Source organism: Microtus pennsylvanicus, chromosome 9, assembly GCF_037038515.1.
Source record: "Microtus pennsylvanicus isolate mMicPen1 chromosome 9, mMicPen1.hap1, whole genome shotgun sequence".
NCBI lineage: Eukaryota > Metazoa > Chordata > Mammalia > Rodentia > Cricetidae > Microtus > Microtus pennsylvanicus.
This window is the reverse complement of record NC_134587.1, coordinates 33,082,649-33,104,599: the sequence shown is the minus strand read 5'-3', so window position 1 is coordinate 33,104,599 and position 21,951 is coordinate 33,082,649. Positions and strand designations below refer to the sequence as shown.

The 21,951-nt window shown below is 35.2% G+C and overlaps 1 protein-coding gene across 5 annotated transcripts in view; it reads right to left on the bottom strand.

Moving 5' to 3' along the window:
- Positions 1-21,951, bottom strand: part of Qtman (queuosine-tRNA mannosyltransferase) — a 339,919-nt gene that overhangs the window by 164,943 nt on the left and 153,025 nt on the right. For all 5 annotated transcript variants that reach the window (XM_075985299.1, XM_075985298.1, XM_075985302.1 and 2 more), the window contains exons 4-5: positions 13,073-13,240; positions 8,425-8,598 (exon numbers count right to left, since the gene is read on the bottom strand). In XM_075985299.1, the coding sequence (XP_075841414.1) occupies positions 8,425-8,598; positions 13,073-13,240 (342 nt within the window). The remainder of the gene's footprint in view (positions 1-8,424; positions 8,599-13,072; positions 13,241-21,951) is intronic.

The window sequence follows — 21,951 nt, the reverse complement described above, 5'->3', positions numbered from 1 at the left end:
TTCCTACCTCTAGTCTTTAAACTATCAGTCAGCTTTAAATCTTTATTCTGTAGATTTATTGGTATTTTCACAATTTTGTTACTGCTTACTTACTTTTAATGTTGGGGTCACACTGAATGGGTAAGCCTCCCCAAAAAGTAAAGTAATAAACAGGCAAAATGCTCTTGTGTTTATAAAGTCATTAATATTTATATAAAACGTGTCGGGTTTTTGGCTCTGTAGTCAGTCATCAAATTATATAACAAGCATCTTGATCATAATATTAAGCCTAAGATGGTTGCTATCCAAATTCCATGATAAATCCGCTTAAGAGGAACAGAGAATGGTACTAATTGGCAAGTCAAAGTGCAATCCCTGCACACCATACTGTTGACTCAATTTTTTTTTTGCTAAGCATTACCAAAAATGGAAGCATTAGAATAAGGAATTGCTTACAAAATAAATAAACACAATTTTTCAAACACTAAAATGATTTGGAAACCTTAATACATTATTCATAACCCTCATGCAACATAACATAAAATTTTATCTTGCCTTGATGACCCTACACTGATATGCTATTGTGCCATGAGAAGTTAAGTAATGCCCTCTGACCAGGATAAAGGGGAAAGGCCTTAACCAAACCTTTTGATCAATTTCCCTAAAGGAACATTGGAGTTTATCAAAAGATCATCATTAGTTTGAAGCCCTATTCCTTTATTCACTTGGGGAAATTCATCCAGCATAGTATATTCTGGATTACTTGTTGGTTTGTTTTTGTCCTCCCAGACTTCTTAGCACAGGACCAAGAGAACTAGAAAGAAAACGAGCATCAAATCTTTGACGTAAACAGAATGAGAAAAGTAAATGAAAGGTTAATTGCCATATAATATAATGGAAAACACAATTTTTGTTGCTGCTAAATTCAGAGTATTTTTGCAGAGTTGAAGTTATTTCTAGGTTTGAAAAACTATTGCAATTAGGCATCTATAGGTAACAATTTTACAAAAATATACAATTTAAGTATATTTGGTCTTAGGGAATTTAAATATTTGAACAAGGAGAGTAAGAAGAAGTGAGATGGTGAAAACAGCTCAGGCAAACCCTATAAAAACAGGATACTATTTACCTCCACATGATGCAATTCAATCCTTCTCCCAATGTATCTTCCTACATTCTTAAAAATGAACATTATCTGTTACCATTTAATCTCTCTCCATAAACTATGGTCATTCTTTAGTTGTAAAAAATGGCAATCATGAAGATATTCTGCAGGGGTTATTGGTGTGGTGTTACCTTATGAACCATGGAATGGCTCCAAACTGCCATGGGTTTTTACTTCTCATGTATGTTTATGTATAGATGTATGTATGTATGTATGTATGCATGTATGTATGTATGTATGAGTGAATAATGTCTATGTATATTTTTAAGATCACTTATCTCCCTCCCTTGTTGTCAAGCTGTCAGTCAGTTGTCATGTTTTACTTCTATCAGTAAGCCTGCCTTTCTCACACTGCTAGTCAGCTGACAGCTGACATATCAGATAAACAAAACCTCTGAAGCTGAATTAGCAAGTTGTGCTGGGTATTGGCTAGACTTGGAGATATTAAATCTAGTTCTTCTCTAACTAAATAGCCAGAACACACCAAACTTAAACCAAATACTAATGGTGTGTGTGTGTAGGGCAAAAGGAGGAAGGGAGAGAAAGTGTGTGTATGTACAGGGGAAAGGGAGGGAGAGAAGTGGCATGAAAGTGTGGGTTTGCATGTGTAGCGGGAAAAGGAGGAAGGGAGAAGCGTGTGTGTGTGTGTGTGTGCATGTGTGTTGTGGGGGAAGGCGTGTGTGCGTATGTGAATACAGACGGTAAGGAAGGGAGGAAGACAAAGTATGCAAAGATGTTTTATATTTGTGAATGTTTCACAATATTTTCTTCAATTAAGTAAAGATGTGTATATATGTTTAATTATATAAAAATGTGTTGCTGTTTTACCTAAGGCATATAATTGGTCTAATAAAAAGGTGAATAGCCAACAGTAAGGGAGGAGGTATAGGCGAACTTCTGGGTAGGGAGAGTAAATAGGAGGAGAACTTTAGGCTCCAGAGAAGAAAGAAAAGGACACATCAGGGGCCAGACAGACAGACAGAGAAGTAGGAAAGTAGGACACACAGAATGAAAAAAAGGCAAAAACCCAAAAAAACCACACACACAGGTAAAATATAGATGAAAAGTAACCAGTTAAATTAATGTTAAAAGAGCTAGTGGGGCAAATCTAACCAAAGGCCAAGCATTCATAACTAATGGCAATTCTCCATGTCTTTATTTAGGAACTGGTTGAAGGCACAAAGCAAAATCACAACTACAAAAGCTAACCAAAATAATAGTAAATAAATGATGGGATATAGACATTAAGTTGGAAAATGAAAGACAAAATTGGCCAAGAAGAAATGTGACAAGCTGGATCAACCACTGCACAGTAAATTCTAATCAAGGATTGTTTGAGCAGAAGTGACAAAGAAAATTAGCAATCCTTCCTGTGCCCTTGTATTAAACTGACCTCTTGACGAAGAACCTGTTTCTATGTGTTGATTGTAGGAAGATTTGGTGGGGGTGGTGATGAAGACAGCTCTCTATATCCAAGTGGAAACAGATGTGCCAGTTATAAATTAACAGGGCAAAGGAGGTAATGATAAAATAATAGCCTGCAATTCAGAGGTCTATTATACACCAGGTAGTCCTTGAAGTACCTGGAAAGCCTGGATTCCTTCAATCACTACATCACCCTTATCATATAAGGTAAATGTAGTAATAACTCCTAAAGAACCTAGACTCAGGGTCATTCCAGTGCCATAGAATAGAACACGAAAGTCAAGAATCAATACATGTGTATGTGGCCAAACTTATAAAAATGTACCCATTCTCAAATGGTTAATAATACCTATTAGGAAATACTTTTTAAGAAAGCTGTTTCTATTTAGCAGTCTAGTTTATAAGAATTGACCATGAGACGGTTAAGAAAGGCAAAAAACAGCAACAGATATCTACAGCCCAATATTGATATATTCCTACCTAATAAGTTCCAAGTTTTAGAAAAAACAATTTTATATGCAAACTTCACTAATTTTGTTAGACATATGCTTTTTATTTTTTCTCTGATTAATATATACTATATTATATAAATTATGTTATATTGATGATACAATGGCATCTTCTGCTTAATTTTATTTAAATTCACTTTTACATTAATTAAATCATTTTTATTAGAAGGATATAAGCTTTCAACAACTATTCTTATTAATCACCCTGGACATTTTGTCATTGGAATTGCTAAATATTTTTCAACATCTCAACAAATAGATTTGAAAACTGTAGACATTGGGCTGAATGTCATACATGCCAATAATGATTTACACTATATGAGTTTGAATTGTATATGGAAAATTACTTTATAAAAACAAATCAAATAACACTTTGGACTAAGATCTGCTTAAATGTTATCTTGGTCCCAATACAATTTAACAAAATTTCTATTTAGCAAAATTTCTTTATGGTCAATATTAATAAGCTATTGGATTGTCACAGCTGTATTAAATATAAGATGTTTTAGACTATACATGATGCAAAAGAATTTGAAAACAAAGTACTCAGATTGAGATGAGTTGTTACTACCCATATTCATTCAAATTTGTGTATTTTTCAAAGGTTATTTGAAAATCAAAATTATAAAACAATGCTCATATTCTGAAACTACAAATATAACTTTGCTCTCACTATAACAGATTTAAACTATAAAATTAAATCTTTGAAAAGTTAAAATTGCCTCATTAGACATAATAGAATATGTATCTGTAAAATATACATACATACATTTCTTTTTTTTTTGAGTTCTTCTTTCTTAGATTTAAAAGGTCAAACATTTGAAGAGAAAGTATATGCTTTCATTGAACTTACTGTTTTTTTGTCATTATTCCCCAAACAATACCTTACAGCAAACTATGTATTAATTATTTACATTATTTTAGAGCCTCTAAGTAATCTAAAATATTTCAAATATACAGAAAAATATACATAAGTTAAATTAAAATACTATATTATTGGATATAAGAAATTTTAGCATGTGCAAATTTGATATCCCTGGGATGTCACAGAACTACGTCTGCATGGATAAGAAGACATGACAGTGAATGAGCATACATACAAACACACAGACACACATATGTCAGAAAACATACGTATATATTTGAAAATTAATTGTGACCTAAGTTTCATTAGCTATACAGTTTTTGAATTAGCAAATGAACTATCAACAGTAATTTTTAAATGATCTATCATGACTGAAAGAACTATAAACAGAAATTTGAATCAGAAGTCAGACACCTGAGCAATTCCTCCCTGCCCATCTTTAACCCCTTGGGACGAGGTCCCTTGGTATAGACATTTTAGGTATCCTTCCGTTCCACCTGCCACTCCCCCCCCCCCCAAACACACACAACTGACTGCTCTCCTACTAGCCTATCTCCATTCCTTTCTGATTCCCTGCTGATTCACAGAGCTTCCCTTTCCTGGAACCCACTGAGGCAATACTTGGCTAGTGCTAAGTAAGCTCCTTTTATTCTCCTCCCCTCCTCCATCTCCCTCTCTGCAGACTTTTCTTAGACCTGCCTGAGCATCTCCTCCCAACTCACTTCCAAGCCCTTGGAACCGGCCTCTAATCCAGTGTCCTCCTAGTCTATCACAGCTGCCCCTTACAGCCTTTCCTCTAGCCCTTCATATGTGACTGGGTCCAGAAAGACTTTCTATCAGGGACCATGCAGCCACCACACTTGGTTAAGACACAACCATTCCTTTTAGCCCATCACCATTTCCTTAGTGATGCCCAACATACATGCAGAAACAATCTTACTAGGGACCCACAGCCAATTGGCTATGACTCAGACTGGGCAAGAACAACCAAAGGATGTAACAACCACCTATCAAAGGCAACACCAGATATAAAAACAAATACACCTCAAATGCTCAAACTCCAGATGGCTAGACTGCAGAGCAAAAACCACATACATGAATAAGCAAGACATTATACCTCCTCCAATAGTCAACAACTTTAATAGGCCCTGAGAAAAACTATTTACCTGAAGCACAAGACAATGACTGCAAAAGAACTGTTATAAATACATTTAAGGACCTTAAGAGGATATGAATAAATGACTTCACAGCCGAAGGAATTAATAAAAACAATTCAAGGTATGAATGTAGAATTTAACAGAGAAATAAAATGATGAAGAAAAACACACACTGAAATAAAACTCAAAATGAAAAATTGAGGATGTCAAATATCAAGTACAGAGGTAAACCTCACAACCAAACTAAAAGGTCAATATGAAAATTTCAAGTTGTAGAAGCAAAGCAGAAGAAATGGGTGGCTAACTCAAGAAAAGCATTAAATGTGAAAAATGCCAGGCAAAAAAATCCAAGAAATCTGGAAGACCATGAAAAGACCAAACCTATGGGTCTGAAAAAGCCTGGGATAAAACTGGACTCGCTGAACATAGCGGACAATGAGGACTACTGAGAACTCAAGAACAATGGCAATGGGTTTTTGATCCTACTGCAGGTACTGGCTTTGTGGGAGCCTAGGCAGTTTGGATGCTCAACTTACTAGACCTGGATGGAGGTGGGGGTTCCTTGGACTTCCCACAGGACAGGGAACCCTGATTGCCTTTCGGGCTGGGGGGGGGGAGACTTAATTGGGGGAGGGGGAGGGAAATGGGAGGCGGTGGCGGGGAAGAGACAGAAATCTTTAATAAATAAATAAATTTAATAAAAAAAAAAGAAAAAAAAAAGAAAAAAAAAGAAATGAATCTGTCGAATCATAAGAAATTTCAAAAAAAAAAAAAAAAAAAAAAAAAAAAAAAAAGAGCCCAGGCCCCTGTGCCCATCCCCCAACTCTTTACCATATATAAAGCTGTACCCCATCTGTAATAAACGGAGGCTCTGACAAAAAAAAAAAAAAAAAAAGAAACAATGAAGGCTATTCATAGCAGTAAGTGTCTATATCTCAAGAAATGGGAGAGACCTCATATAATTTAATATTATATTTGAAAGACATATAAAAATAAGAGATAATTTCTTAAAAGAGTAGTTAGGAAGAGATAATCAAACTTAAGAATGAATCCAATGAAACAGAAAAAACTATAAAAATAAAAAATACAAAGAATCAATAAAATCAAAGGTTTCTTTTGAGAAAATCAACAGTAATGACAAACCTTTCATAAAATTAATCAAAAGAGAGAAAATCCAAATCAATAAAATTACAGATGAAAGGGAAACATTACAACAGACACTGAAGGAATTCAGAGAAATGTAAGGACATACTTTAAAATCTATATCCCCAAACTAGAAATCTAAAACAAAAGGGCAAATTTCTTGACATACAGGACCTACCAAAGTGAGATCAAGATGAAATGAAGAATTTAAATACACTCAAAACCCATAGAGCAATAAAAACAGTAATTTAAAACAAAACTCCTAATCAACCCCCCAAACCAAAAACAAACCAAATCAACAATAAACGCCCAGGACCAGACGGATCCAGTGCAAAACTCTACCACCCCTGCAAAGATAAACTAAATACTTGGTAAAGTATTCTGCAAAATAGAAACTGAAGGTTCACTAATAATTTTTCATGGAGTCTCTACTACCCTGATACTAAAACTACACAAAGATGCAACAAGGAAAAAAAGGCAGAAAAGAAGAAAAGAAAAAAGAAAATTATAGACCAATATCCCCTATGAACGCAGAAGCAAAACTCTCAACAAAATACTTGCAAACCAAATTCAGAAACAAATGAAAAATATTATACAACAAGATTCATTCAGCTTCATCCCAAACACATAGGAAAGATTCAATATGGTAAAAGGAAAAACAGTTTTCTCCAATGCAATGACATTGAACATATCATCCACATTCTATGGGCTCCATATGTTTTTTTGTGCTTTTTGTTTTGCCTGGGTATTTATTTTTTATGTATTCATTTATTAATTAATTCATTTTTATCTCGTTGGTTTTTATTTCTTTTGATTCTTATTTCCTTCTTTCTGAGAAAGAGAGACAGAGAGAGCATGAAGTTCACAAAGGATCTGATAGAAGTAGCATAAGGTAAATAATGGGATCAAAATGTATCATATAAAATATTTTTAAAAATAAAATTTAAAAATTAGATGAGGAGAACTAGCCTAGAGAAGAATCTGGGTCAAAGTGAGTAGCATAGAAGATAAACTATGGATGTAAAGTCATTTCAGATACAAAGCAGCAAAAAAATCTTTTATTTTTTTTCTTTTATTTTTGAGATAATATAATCACATCATTCCTCCTTTCCCTTCCCTTCGCTCAAACCCTCCCATATACCACTCTTCACTCTCTTTCAAATCCATGGCCTCTCTTTTCACTATAATTATTACATTCATATAGGCACATGGGTATACTTCCTAAATATGAGCTGAACAAGAACAACAATAGACACGCTAAAGTGTATGGGAAAAAGTTCTTGAGGCCTCAACACTACACAATATCTACAAACAACTAAGAAATGCTGATGGAGGGGAAACTGTCTTCACCAGGAAAGAACACAACTGCGATCCATTACTAAATGATCAGCCCTAAAAACATACATAAAACAAGTACTATTATAGAGACTGAGATATTCCTAAATACCTTTGAAGGATCCAATTACACAACACAAGCATCTTAAGCTGTCGTAAGTCCCAGGGAAGAAGACAACTTACTAACACTCCATTAGCAGTAAATACAGGTTGTCCTAAGTTTAACTGAGAGTGACAAAGGGCTCTAGACTGCTCCCTTTGCACCACACATTCGCTCTAATTCAAGGTAAGACTAGCAGCAGAGGTTAGAAAAGTGCTCAGAGTAACCAAGAAACGGAACAGTTAGTACTTCTGCAACCCAGTAATTCCACATTTAGTTCATTTTAAAGAAAGCACAAACTGTGAAAATGAAGAAGGAAAAGAAACCTAAAGAATCAGAAAGAGACATTGAGATCACCAAGAAAATAGTATTTAATACAGATTTACTGAAAGGAGTTACTGTTATATATTATAAACAGTGGGCAAAACTGGATGCAAAAGTTGAGAAATGTGCTTGGCAATTACTTCTGTAACACAAAAGAAGTAAAACATTTTGTGCTACACCCATAGTGCCTACTTTGGTAAACAAATAAACAAGAGTAAAGAAACAAAAAATTCAATACCTAGACTAATGATTCCTTGATAGGATGGATATTTGATCATCAAAAGTTTTTATGGAGAGACAGAACTCTATTGAGTTCTATTGAACTATACTTATACTGAAATGTCCAAGACAGCAAAAAGAATATCAATTTCTAGACACTTGATTTAGGATAAAACCTCAAAACTACAGTCAAACACACTGACCTGCTCACATCAGGAAACCTGATGGGAAAATAAATAACTTGACACTTGGGTCTGATTATGCTTTCCAGATCCTTAGGTCTGTGATCAGGAATCAGCTTCAGGAATTTTCCAATGGAAGTAAGAAACGATTCCATATTAAAAATGGAATTGAATACCACCACATCAGCCACCAAACTGTAAAGAGAAAAGGCAAATGCAAGTTCATGAAGAGTTATTCTGTAAGCCTAAGACCTTTGCATACTAATCAGACTCTGCTCTACCACAGGTTTGCAAGTAGCACTGGACACTAGTTAGATGAAACTGCTGCTAACAGGGATGTTAGTTCTTAGAATTCAATCATTGATGGTTGGGTTGCTGGCTTCCAGGAAGACAGGCAAGAGAGAAATAAGATAGTTGAATGAAATCAAATAAGATTTCAAACTAATGCCTATTTCCCCATACATCGTAAACTTCCCACATTATCACTACCAAGCAGAGCAAGCCCAAGCATGTCTCTACGTGGTCTACTATGGAGGACAGGTTTACAGCTTCCTCCTTATCTCTGAGGAAACTAACTCCCATAAGGCTTTTCCTATGGGGTCATGATAAGTTTAGCACAATTCAGTTAAACTCCATTTCGAGTTTTAGCCTTTTGTTTGAAGAAATTTTATTGTTTTTAGGTTATGGTATTACATGGAATGATGATATCTCTAAATAATTTAGTTCAGTATTGTAGTATGCTTAGGACAGTCATAGAAGTAAAAAAAATAGTGAAATACATTCAGATATCCATACTATTAGAATTTATTACATAAAAGGAATATATAGCTAACCACAATCATTGATCTCTAGAAAAATACAAAAGAATTACACCATTAATAATTGATTTAGACAAATGTACTTTTTTCTTCGGTATTTTTAAAATACAATACACATTGATTAAAGAAAATGTGAAAGCAGGTTTTAGATTTCATAAATAAATGTACCAGTAATTTTCTTAATGGCTATTGCATTGTCTCCAGCACCAATGAACAACAATGGTAACTGTGCATATGCTAAATAAAACATACAAGTATAATATGAATTAAACTAATTTAATAACATTTGATTCTTGAAAATGTTTATGACGGCTATCTTGGTTTTCAACTTTACACACCTGCAAAGAGGAAATTTCAGATGAAGAAGTGCCTCCATCAGACTTCCCATTAACATTGTTTACATGGCATTTTCTTGATTACAGCCCACTGTGGGTGGTACCCCAGGCAGGTAGGCCTGGGCTATATAAAAGGAGGTCTGGGAGCAAGCCAGTGAGCAGTGTTCCTTAGTTTCTACTTACAGTTGGAGGTCTTTCTCCAAAGTTACTGGGTGATGGATTGTGAGTGGTAACCGAAAATAAACCCTATTCTCCCCAAATAGCTTTGGTCATGATGTTTATCACAGAACATCTTATTTGTTTCACTAATAATTCAGCATTACTAAACAATTCTATAAGAAGGTAAATATGACAAAACAGCTTTATTCCATCTTAGAAATGATACCTTAATAAGACTGGGAAAAAGCATGCATGTCCATAAGGCTATGAGAGAACATCATAATGAGTAGACCTTACAGATAAAATATGAGTGCCAAAGATAATCCTTGGCTTAGTTTAAAACATACTCACCAAGACAGACAGCTTTGCTATTATTAGTACACAACAGAACAAAATCCCAACAGAAGACACACTGACTTCCCCTCTAAAACTGCTTTTGCCTGTTTTGTTTGTTTGTTGTTTTTTCAGCTATGACATGGTGAAAATTTGGGGGATGGAGACAACACAGCTAACACAAAGGAAAATCACAGAAGAGTTGACACAAAACTAAGCAATAAGGAAGCCTCACAATAATATACTAAAAGTTGAAGATGGTTCTACAGCTCATCTGTTTGCACCATTTGTCACATATTGTAATAGCGACCAACGGGTCACAATACATAGTTACAGCATGTGTTCATAAGTCAGAGGGTTAGTGGAACCTCGGTCTAAGATGATGGCTTAGGTCAGACATCTTTAAAATCCAAAAGGGCTACACAGTCCAGAAAGAAAGCTGACAGTGCCAGCAAACGCAGAAATCAGCAAGAATGCTGAAGATGCATTTGAAGAAGAAGCTGGAGCAGGACTGCATTCTGACATTCTTATTTTCCTCTGGACAACTTTCTCTTCCTATTGCATTCAAGTTATTTCTCCCCAAGCTTGTCTATCAGTTTATCCTCTTGAGTGGAAGAATGAGGAAAAATCATATGCAACTTTTCAGTCTCTCTCCTTATGAGAAAAAACAATTCTTCATAAAGGAAAAAAAGGGGAGTGAACCTATTTTCTTTATTTAATATCTGCCTGAAGCAGGCACACCACACAACTACTATTAATCTAAAACATTTAGTCTATGTTGTTAAAGATTCACATTGGTCTACAGAAATATACTTTCTCAAGTATTTCCTCCCTGATATGAGCGGGTGTAACTTCCATTAATGTCACACATAAATGGAAAGATATTTAATCCCTCCATTGTGGTTTCTCAGGGTAATAAAACCATAGAATCTGAAAAATAAAATGGTACTAATTCAAGAAATCACAAGAATATTATCAATGTTTTACATATTAATAAATGTAGAAGTGAATTTCATTTTCATATTTTTAAATATATAAAATTTAATTTTATTTTATGTTAAGCTCATTGATTGATGCTTTGCCTGCCTGTATGTCTGAGCGAGGGTGTCAGAAGCCCTAGAACTGGAATTACAGATAGGTGTAAGCTGCCATGTGGGGGCTAGGAATTGAACCTTGGTCCTCTGGAAGAGCAGTCAGTGCTCTCAACCTATGAACCGTCTCTCCAGCTCATTTTAATTTTGAAAACTTATTTTTCTGTTGCCATTTTAAGATAAAATGAAGTATTTTAATTTCCTATGAAATTTTAGAATAGTTGCTTTTTATGAGACATTTGACTGCACAGTTCCACTGTTCTGATAGCCGTGCTCCCTCACAATTGAAGTGGCTTGTAAAAGCGACTGCAGAAAAACATTTACAAAATGCTCAAAACAATTAATACCATTAGAGCTGTTTTTCTATGTCAACTAAACTAAGGAACAGACTAGCAAGGTCTGTTCAAACACATTATCAATCTCTGTAGCTAATAACTACTAGAAATGGTGTATAACATGTATGCAATCACTTCTAAATTGATTCCATGTGACTGGCGCTGTGACGCAACAGGATTCTGCAGGAGAGATGGCATGAGGTTGCTAATGAACTTCTTTCAGCAAGCATCATGAGAAACACTACACTGGAGGAACAATACACAAGATTTTCACCTCTGAAATGGCAGCTATTTTCAGACTGTCTTTTCAGAAGATTCAGTGGGAGAAACAATAAAAATCACTGAAACATTACGTTTTCTAAAGTTTCTGCCTCAGATGCAACAAAATACACAGGCCAAAATTGAAGAATATAACAAAAAATAGGAGCTACAAAAACCCTTGCTCTATTAAATTTTAATTTCTTTACTAAATTTTAGCTGAACACACTGAAAGTAGCTGATAAAAAAACTTTCTCGTTTTTCTACAATTTAAATAATATTTAAGGAATCAAGGGGTAAAGATCCTTGTCAATAGTTTATATTTTATTCTGAACGTTGATGGAGGAAGGTCATTGGCTAATAAAGGAACTGCCTTGGCCCATTTTATTGGTTAGGACATAGGTAGGTGGAGTAAACAGAACAGAATGCCGGGAGGAAGAAGAAGTGAGCTCAGACTCGACAGCTTTCCTCTCGGGGGCAGACGCCTCAGAGAGTCGCCATGCCCCGCTCCCAGGCAGACACACGCGATGAAGCTCCGACCTAGAATCTTCCCGGTAAGACCGGTGCTCACAGATTATTAGAGATGGGTTGATCGGTATATCAGAATTAGCCAGTAAGGGCCAGAGCTAAAGGGCCAAGCAGTGATTAAATGAATACAGTGTCTGTGTAATTATTTCGGGGCATAAGCTAGCCAAGCAGGCGGCTGGGGTGTTGGGGACGCAGCCCCGCCGCCGCTCCTTATTACTACAGAACATTATGTAAAACAATAAGATAACTGGTTCAAGGTAAGATTGGATGATTAGTCTTTGTCTAAATATATTTATTTCACAAAATGAATAGCAGTGCTATTAAAAATCCTGCAACATACAAATAATAATATTATGGAAACAATATTTAAACACCTGTATCTGCCTTAATATACTTACAAATTTATTGTAATCTCCAGATTTACAAACTAGCCATCTAAAATGGAAAATATAAAGACTGGAATGATAGCCATCAGTAAAAATGACATGCTTCAAAATCACGAGGACTCAAGTTTGGACTCAAGCACCCACATAGCAAGCTGGACATCCAGTACCTGCCTATAATCCCAGCTCCTATCAGGACAAAGACATAAAGAGCTCAGGTACTTGCCAGTTTCAAATCTAGTGTAGAAAAACAGGAGCCTCAGACTTAAGGAGAGACCCTGTCTCAAAGAAACAGGCAGAGAAGGATAGAAGGCACCCATCGCCCTCTTCTGGCCTTTGTGCATGCATCCCCCACCCCATAAATCTGTTTTGAGAAAAGGGGAGGGAGGTAAGATGTCAAACAACAAATTGTATACAATCTATACCTACCATGAGAGAATTTGATTGTATCCATATTGAAAATCTCTCTCCTGATATTTCTTGACAGGATATACCAACTGGTTTTCATGGAAATACAAGATCTTTTTCAGTTTTCCCAGATCAGGCCGAAGGGCAGCTAGTTCAGCCAGGTTAAGTACTGAGCTTGCAAAAAGGGTCCTAGAAAGAAAAAAAAAGGTTTACTGTGCCAAGCATGCCTGAAGGTCCACCCTGTGCCATTCTGCTTCCTGATTCTTTCCCGCCTAAGATACACATATGCTTGACTTAGTGCCACGCAGAAGCAGTCTCAGCGCTGACCTTTTAAAAAGCAACTACTAGGAACTATAAAAGTCCAGGTTTCATTGGTCTCAGCTAAGCTCAGGAAGAAGAAGAAGAAAAAGAAAGAAAATTGTCTGGATTGTATAAAAAGACAAGAAGAGTTCTATGTGAAGGACAAAAGGAACCAGGACAGGCTGGATGGGGAATGCATTTGCTGCCAGCATCAGTGCTCTCGACTCCTTGCGACCAGCAACTGAAATTCAATACAGAAGCAGGATTGGGACATGTTCATGTTTTGACAAAACCCTTTTTGATTCATGCAATGTATTTATGTAGTGTGTTTTTTTCTCTTTTAATGTTTCCTCAAAGTCCCCTTGAAAGTGTCCTGTAATCCTTAGACTAAGAAAAAAATATATATTTTTCTTTACTACTAGGCTGCTGGTGGCTGGCACTAGATATGCAAAACCCCTTATAGAAAGCAAATAAAATTTGATAAATGGTTTATTATAGAAAAAAATCTGAAAGTTTATCTATCCATGTTTATAAATAAATCAAAATACCTATTTGTTGTCACTCTACACTTACTGAAATGCCTACTGAGTGACAGAGGCAAGCCTAGAAGAACAGAATTGTTGACCGAGATAGCCCAGAAGGATGAATACTGACTTTCATGGAGTCATACACACAGTGTTAATGAAACAAACATAAAAAGAGTATTAGAGATTTAGACAGCCTAGAAATGGCTCCCTGATGAGATGCCTACCACATATAGAGACAAAAAAGGGGCAACACCTGGACAGCTGAGGACATTTAGATAACCTTGTTAGTGTAATTGTAAAAAGTTGAGGTATAGAAAAACTGAGTTTTCTCTACATTCACACTAGAAGTCAGTACCTAAGCAGAAACTGCCAAAATGTTTTAATTGCACCAAGCTACAATTGTTGGAGGATGACTTATCATACAAATACTTCTGTTGGTCTAGACTTAACTATGAAATACCATCCTTGTTACTTAAATGATTATTACGACTACAAACACCCTTCTTGAGAAACCAAATAGTTAACTTGATGTGTTTACATAATCTGCAGCACAAGCCTTTCACAATAAAGCAATGGTTATTACTAAGTATATACAGTATACTTTTTTTTCACTATACTAACGAGGAAGTATATACAGTATAAACAGGAATTCAGTTTAACTGAATTAGGTGTATGCCATTCAAAGTCCTTTTTCAAGTTAAAGTGACAGATTTGGAAGAATATTGTTAAGTAAAAGAAAGAACTCATTTAATATTCCATAAACAACAAATCTATCATCTTAGATATTATCCAGCTATAAGTCAGCTGCTACTTTGATACAGGAAGATTTTCCTCTGCATAGATCAATACAGTCAAAAGAAAAATGTCAATGATTTTTCAGTCTTAACAACTTGACACCACAACACCAACATTTCCTTTAGTGTGTTTAATCATTAAGAAATCAATTATATATCACAAAAAAATGTTGAAACAGCATTCCTTTATCTCTATATACAAGTTAAGTATTTCTCTCTTTTTTCACTTGCATATTGTTAAGCTGAACAGGCAGCGCCTGGAATTTTTAGCTCTATCCACAACCCCAAGTAATGAGAATGACCACAAAAAGAATACAGCTAGCTACAATCCACAGACTTTTTACTTTGGTTCAAACTGCCAATTTTTAAAAGTTGGTCATTACATAATGAAAGACATCATTCAGTCAGGAGCTAACCCTCAGCTACCCACGCTCATCTTTGAGCCTCAGGTACCATTTAAGAAATAAAGCCTCATAAGATAAACTTTATCATCCCACAGTGGGACTCTAGCAGGAAAGAGTATAAGGTGAGAACAAAAACCACTAGGAGCAAGATAATTTCTGACAGTTGCTGCTTGAGCACAAGTTAAATTGAACAGTTTATCTCAGCAGGAAGATCTTATAAGGTTTTATGCTTAATATTTTTAAATTAACATAAAGCCCAGAGAAAGCAGTTGGGCAATTGTTCCTAAACATGACATACTACAATCATTGTATAATCTGGATTAGTGCCTATTACAATGCTACTACAGAATTAAGCTGTTTTTAGACCACCAAAGAGCTTTAAATTGCAACTTTTATCTTTGTAAAAGAACCCTATATTTAAAATGTCTACTAAATTCAAATTAATGGCTACATCATTAGATTACCACTTTGCCCAAGTACAAATAAGTTGCTATTATAATTGTTTAACCAAAATGGCTCAATGCTGTAAGCACATTAACACCAGTTCATAGATTTCAAATCATGTCCATATACATGCTTTCATTGTTTCATACCTGCAAAGAATTTGAAAATAAAGGAATTTATTATTTTCTGCTGTATGAATAAAAACCATATACTTGTCACTCTCTTTGCTTTATTTACCAAGAAAATGCTGAAATTCACCTATAAACATGATCTTTGAGATTCTATTTTTGCATCTTAGATAGCATGGATCTGCACTGACATAAACTCATTGTTATGGCCACCACATGTGAACCCTACTGAACTTTGTTTTCTCTAGCTTGACCCATAAAAATCTTCTCAGCAGGCTTCTCTATGCTTGCAATTAGTTACCACATAACAGGAAACAAGATTAAATAGAGATTGGCAGTGCAATTCACTTTTTTTTAAAGCAATGATTTTATTACAGATAACTCGAGTAAATTGTAATCCAGCATATTTGATTTACCAGGAGTGAATTTATTTATTTAAATCATTTCTAATTTTTAAATTTTTAAAGATTATAACATTCCCTCTTCTCTTTCCTCTACCCGAATCCTCCCATGAACTCCTAACTCTTTTCTCTTTCAAATTCCCATTCTCTTTTTTCTTCATTGTTACATACATATACGTATGCAAACATGTTTATAACTAAATGCATTCTTAAATAGAACTCATATAGCTTCAGCAGGACTTCTACAAAAAAGAAATTCTTCCATCTGTGTTATTTTAGAAAACACCTAACTCTAAGGTGTGATTCCTATAATAAATATCATTACTAATGTTTGTTCTTTTCTTCCATCTTTTGGGCTACTGCTACTTGATAAATACTCTCCAGCTTTATGCATTTTTAGTTCCAAGTATTATTTTATGGTGATAGAGAAGAAGTGAAACTGTATCATCAACATATGATCAGCCATATAAAGTGCTGAGTACTTATCAAAGAGTAAAACTGATTTGTGAGTTGAATAGCCTTATTTGGTCATTGGCTGCATTACGCAAATGGGTCATCTTTCTCTAACACTCGTTCATTTAGGGGTATGGATATATAATTGCTTACCTAGTTGACTTTCCTAAACAATATCTTGACTTGTATGGTGAAAATCTAATTTCTCAGATCATAATAATTAGTTGAATTTCATCTACTGGGCTGTTCAATTCTGGAATGGGACAACCTTGGGTTCCCCCTCCCAACTCTTGATGATTAATAAGATACATCCCAGGTAAAACTGGGAATTACTAAATACTAAATTACAAATATCACCTATTATCACTCCAAATGGAGCTTAATCCAACAAGTATCACTCAGCTGTTTTTTTGCGAGGTTGTAAACTCAATGACGTGTTATGACAGAGAACAAAAGAACATAACAGAAGAATATAACTAGCTTGTCTAAACAGTAACCAAGGACAGTGCAGCACTTTGCTCAACTGGGAAAAAGCTGAGGCTGAGAAGATACATGAATCTTTAAAAGACACAAACATAATCCTCTATTTTATGAAGAGACCAACAAGAGACTGAAAGATTTTGAGAAAATAATTTGGGTCTTTCATTCTTTGCAATTTGCAGTAAATACAAATAACTTTTTGCTGACATATACTTTATGCATTAACACTTAACCCACATTATTTTACCACATTAAAAAGTACTTCTAGGCAAGGGCGGTATCGTATGATTGCAATACTTGTATTCGGAAGGCAGAAGCAGGACTACAGGTTTTAGGGCAGCTTGTGCTACATAGTGAGCTTGAGGCAGTCTAGGAAATATAGCAAGAAATTGTCCTTCCACATGAAAACAAAAAATTCTAAAGAATCATTTTTTTTACTATTATTAGCAGGAACACTGAAGTATTTTAACTAGAGCAAGGTTTTTATATTCAGGTACCTAATAAATGTTGGGATTTCCTTTGTATTATGTTATGTTTATATTACTTTAACTTAAACATTTTACCAAACAAAATGAGATTACTTTACACACCAGACAACTTTTCTATTTTAGAGAGTCATTCGAGGAAAAAAAAAAGAAAAAATAATCAGCAACTGTGGTGAAGAGGCTTTGCCTAGAGTGATGTTAGATGGTGAGCCTGGAAGTGGACCAGGAAAGGAAGAGAGCTGCCTCTAAATGACAACCCAAGGGCAGTTAGGAAAAGGAAAGAGTGAGCCTCAAGTCTATGCTGTTCTTGACCTATACCCTTTTTCACCATTTAGATGCTGATTTTTAATCATCTAAAATTAGAATGAACTCAATAGTTTTATGTCAATGGCACCCATTACAATCGATGCTGAGACATAGAAGAGAAATTATATTAAAAAGCCATATTAATGTGAAAAATGTTATTCCTCTCATTCATCACATATTTCTGAGTGACTGAATTACATGACTGCTGGCAAGGATTGCCAAAGAACATGCATTCCAGCAGCCCTTATTCCAATGAAGAAGTCAACCTACTGAAATTCCAAGGAAGTGAACTGAGCACTGGGCTACAAAAGAAAGGCTGACATTGAGAATGATAAAAGAAATATGCCTAGTTTGGTCACTGAAAGGCAAAGACCACCTATATGACTCAAAATTTGCATAAGCAGATAGGTAATGGTCACATTACCAAATCAAGGATAAAAACAAATCACAGGTGTATTAGTACAGGAATAAAGAAACTTGTTTTTAAAATGTTGAATATAAGTAGATGCCAGCTTATAAGTGAGGCCATATAATAGAAAAAAATTAAAGATTTAAACAAAGGACCTAAGTCATCAAATCTATCTGTTAAAGAATGTATGTTACTGGTTTACCTTCTCTAAATGTTTCTCCAACATTTTATGTTAGCGTGTTTTCTCCCATTCAAGCATATATATTCTTTTTTGAGACACATTACACTTGTTATTATTTACTTTAGTAAGCTATGGTTTCCCTAATATAGCACACCTTGAATCTTTCTTATTCCCTATTCTTAACAGTTCTTAATATTCATCTTTGAATAAGTCAATCATTTATTCACTGAAAATGAAAAATGACACTGAGAAAACAAAAACAGCTGATTATTTGTTCAACGTGTTCAATGTGATTATCACCGATAACATTAAAAGAAGCCTGAAAACAACCATTACCCATAAAACTTAAGAACCCAAAACAATTCTCAGATATGTTATTTGATATCAGTTTTCAATGAGCCTATTCCTTTTTTTCTTAGAGTTCGAATGATACCTCAGATATTTTCTAGTTCATCATTTTAATAGATCAAGTATGCAAGATGTAATCCAAAGAAAAGTAACTCATGGGGAAAGTTGGGAGTCAACTTGGTATAAAGATAAGGAAAGTATAATAACTTAATAATAATCTCTGTCACTTCAGGGATTGATGATTGTCGGTCTTAAAGAAACCAGTCAATTAACATGCAAAGACATCTAACTTACAGAGTCTTCTGGGAACACTTCATATACTGTTTTAGTTCCATAAACTAATATAATTAGTATGTGAAATATTTGTAACTCAAATCTTGATTAATCTATGGCTGATGACTATTCCTTAACACACATAATATTTCATATTGGAATGTTCTTTGCCCTTTAATTCATTCCCTCAAGAGTCTCTGGTGTTCATTTCTAAACACTATAACTATTAGAAGACTGGAGATGCAAGTTAAAGGATGCAAGTCCCATCACAGCACTACCAGTGATATCTGCATCTACACATATCTAAGGAAACACCGACCAGTGAAGCTAGAGCAGTCTGTGTAGATCACTCAGTAGAGATAAGAAAGCTCAAAATTATCTATGCCTGACATGGTGTGGAAAGCAGAGGAAGATACACACCAGCTTTCAGGCAATTTCATTCTTTAGGCTTGAAATTTATGACACAATAAAAATTAAAATACTCAAAAATAATAAAACTTACTTTTTTGCTTATCAACTAATATACAGTTGTGCAGGGATAAGAAAACATGGAAAAATATAGTAGCTCTATTTTTAGTCACTTCTACAACTATACAGCACAAACTAAAACATTTTCTAAAGACTGATTCTATAACAGATCAGAAAATTCTATTTTTGGTGTTTATGAACATTTACTTTTGTCTTTAAAATACTGTGCTTTTTTTCTTTTTGTTCTTTTAAGTTTTGTGTGTGCACACAAACACACATGAGAGGAGGTGCCCACAGAAGCCAGAGGAGCATGTCAAAACACTAGGTGCTGGAGTTATAGGACATTGAAAACTGTCTGGTATTCATGATAGAAACCAACTCAAGTTCTCTGGAAGAGTGGGAATCACTCTTAATTGTTGATCCATCTTTCCAGGTACTGAATATGTTTTCCAGAATGCTTTAATCGCTGTATTATTTATCACTTGAGTTGTGATTTTTTTTATTATTCACAATATACAGAAACTGAAAACAACACAGTTGTCCCTCACCTGAAGAATGAATAAACTGAATGAGGTCCATTTACATAGTGGAGTACTACTCTGCTGTTAAAAATAATAATAGCATGAAATTTGCAAGCAAATCGACAGAACTAGAAAAAAAATCATCCTGAGTGAAGTAACCTAGACCCACAAAGACAAACAATATATGGACTCACCTTATAGTAGATATTAGCTGTAAAGCTACAATCCATAGACCCAAGGAGCTAAGTAACAAAGAAGGTTCAAGAGGGGAATGTATGAATCTCCCTGGGAAGAAGAAACAGAATAAACAGTGCTGGTGGATGAGGGGGGTAAACAGGAACAGGAAGGATCCGGTTGGGAGATGATAAAGGGAGACAGGGAGAAACTACTCAGAGAGACAACTGGAATCTGGTGGCATCTCCAGGAAGAGCAAGAGACCTAATGCAATGGAAATTCCCAGTAATCTGTGAGGGTGACCCTAGCTAAGCCTAGCATTGGGGGATATGGAGCCTGAACTGGCCATATCTTGTAACCAAGCAATACTTCAAGTGGAGGGTAAAAAACACCAACACAAATATATAAGCTTCTATCTATAATTTGTCCTGCATACAAGATGTGCTAGTAGCACAGAAACTGTAGTCAATTAATGACTGGTTCAGCTTGTGACCCATGCCATGAAAGGAAGCCCAACCCTGACACTGCATGGAGAGCCAGGACCCAGAAGCTGGATAGTCTTAGGATAGAATGGAACGTGATTGGAAAAAAAAATCAATGTAATGATTCCTAATGATATTCTGCTATACTCAGACTGGTGGGTGCCTAGTCCAATGGTTATCAGAGAACCTTCACCCAGCAACTGATGGAAACAGATGGAGAAACACACAGTCACTTATGCAGATAGATCGTTGAGAATCCTGCAGGGGGTGAAAGATTGTAGGAGATGGAAGGGTCAATCACACCAGAAGGAAACCCACAGAATCAACTAACCTGGTCTCATAGGGGCTCACAGAGATAAGACTGAACCAACAACCAGGGAGCCTGCCTGGGACTGGCCTAGGGTCTCTGCAGATATACTATTTGTGTAGCTTGGTCTTCTTCTGGGACTTCTAACAGTGGGAGAAGAAGATGTCTAACTCTTTAGCTAACTTTTGGGAGCTTTTCCCTCATATTCAGTTACCTTTCCCAGTCTTAATACAAGGGGAGGTGCCTAGTGTTACTGCAACTTGATATGCCATGTTTGGTTAAAATCCATGGGAGGCCTGCCCTTTTCTCATCAGAAAAGAAGAAAGGGTGTATGGGGGCTGCATAAGGGAGGTTGGAAGAAGGGACTGGGAGGAGAGGAAGGAGGGGAAACTAAGGTCGGGATGTAAAATAGTGAGAATAATAAGCTTTTAAAAAATGTTTAGTGATGTAGTCTATTGTTTTGAACAGAAAAAGCCTGAAGGTGTGAATTCCAAGAAGATGACCTTTTATATTTTCACTTCAAAGACAAACATTTTTATAAACATTGATTTCCTGAATCCTTCATGAGAAAATTCTAACATAAATTCCTCACTCTATGTTGAAAAGAGGAAAAATTCCGAAGCTAGTCTTTGCTAGATCAAATGGAATAAACTGAAAATGGAAAGGGTCTGTACATATATTCAAATAAAAAATTCTTTCATTTAATTGACAACTTAAATAATTGACTTCTTTTTATCTATAAATTAACTAGTAGTTATATAGGTATTGGGGTGAAATGTATAAAACACTACAATATAAAATTAGAAATACCTAAAATAAGCATGAAAGTCACTCAATGCAATATATATATATATATATATATATATATATATATATATATATATATCACAATCATCAAATATATTTCAGCAAAAAGAATTCAGTTTCCTACTCAATATTTCCATACCAAGTGACTGAGTGTGAAATGTAGTAGTCTGCTCTAAGGCAGCTAGAGTTAGTGCCAGAGACAGTACAG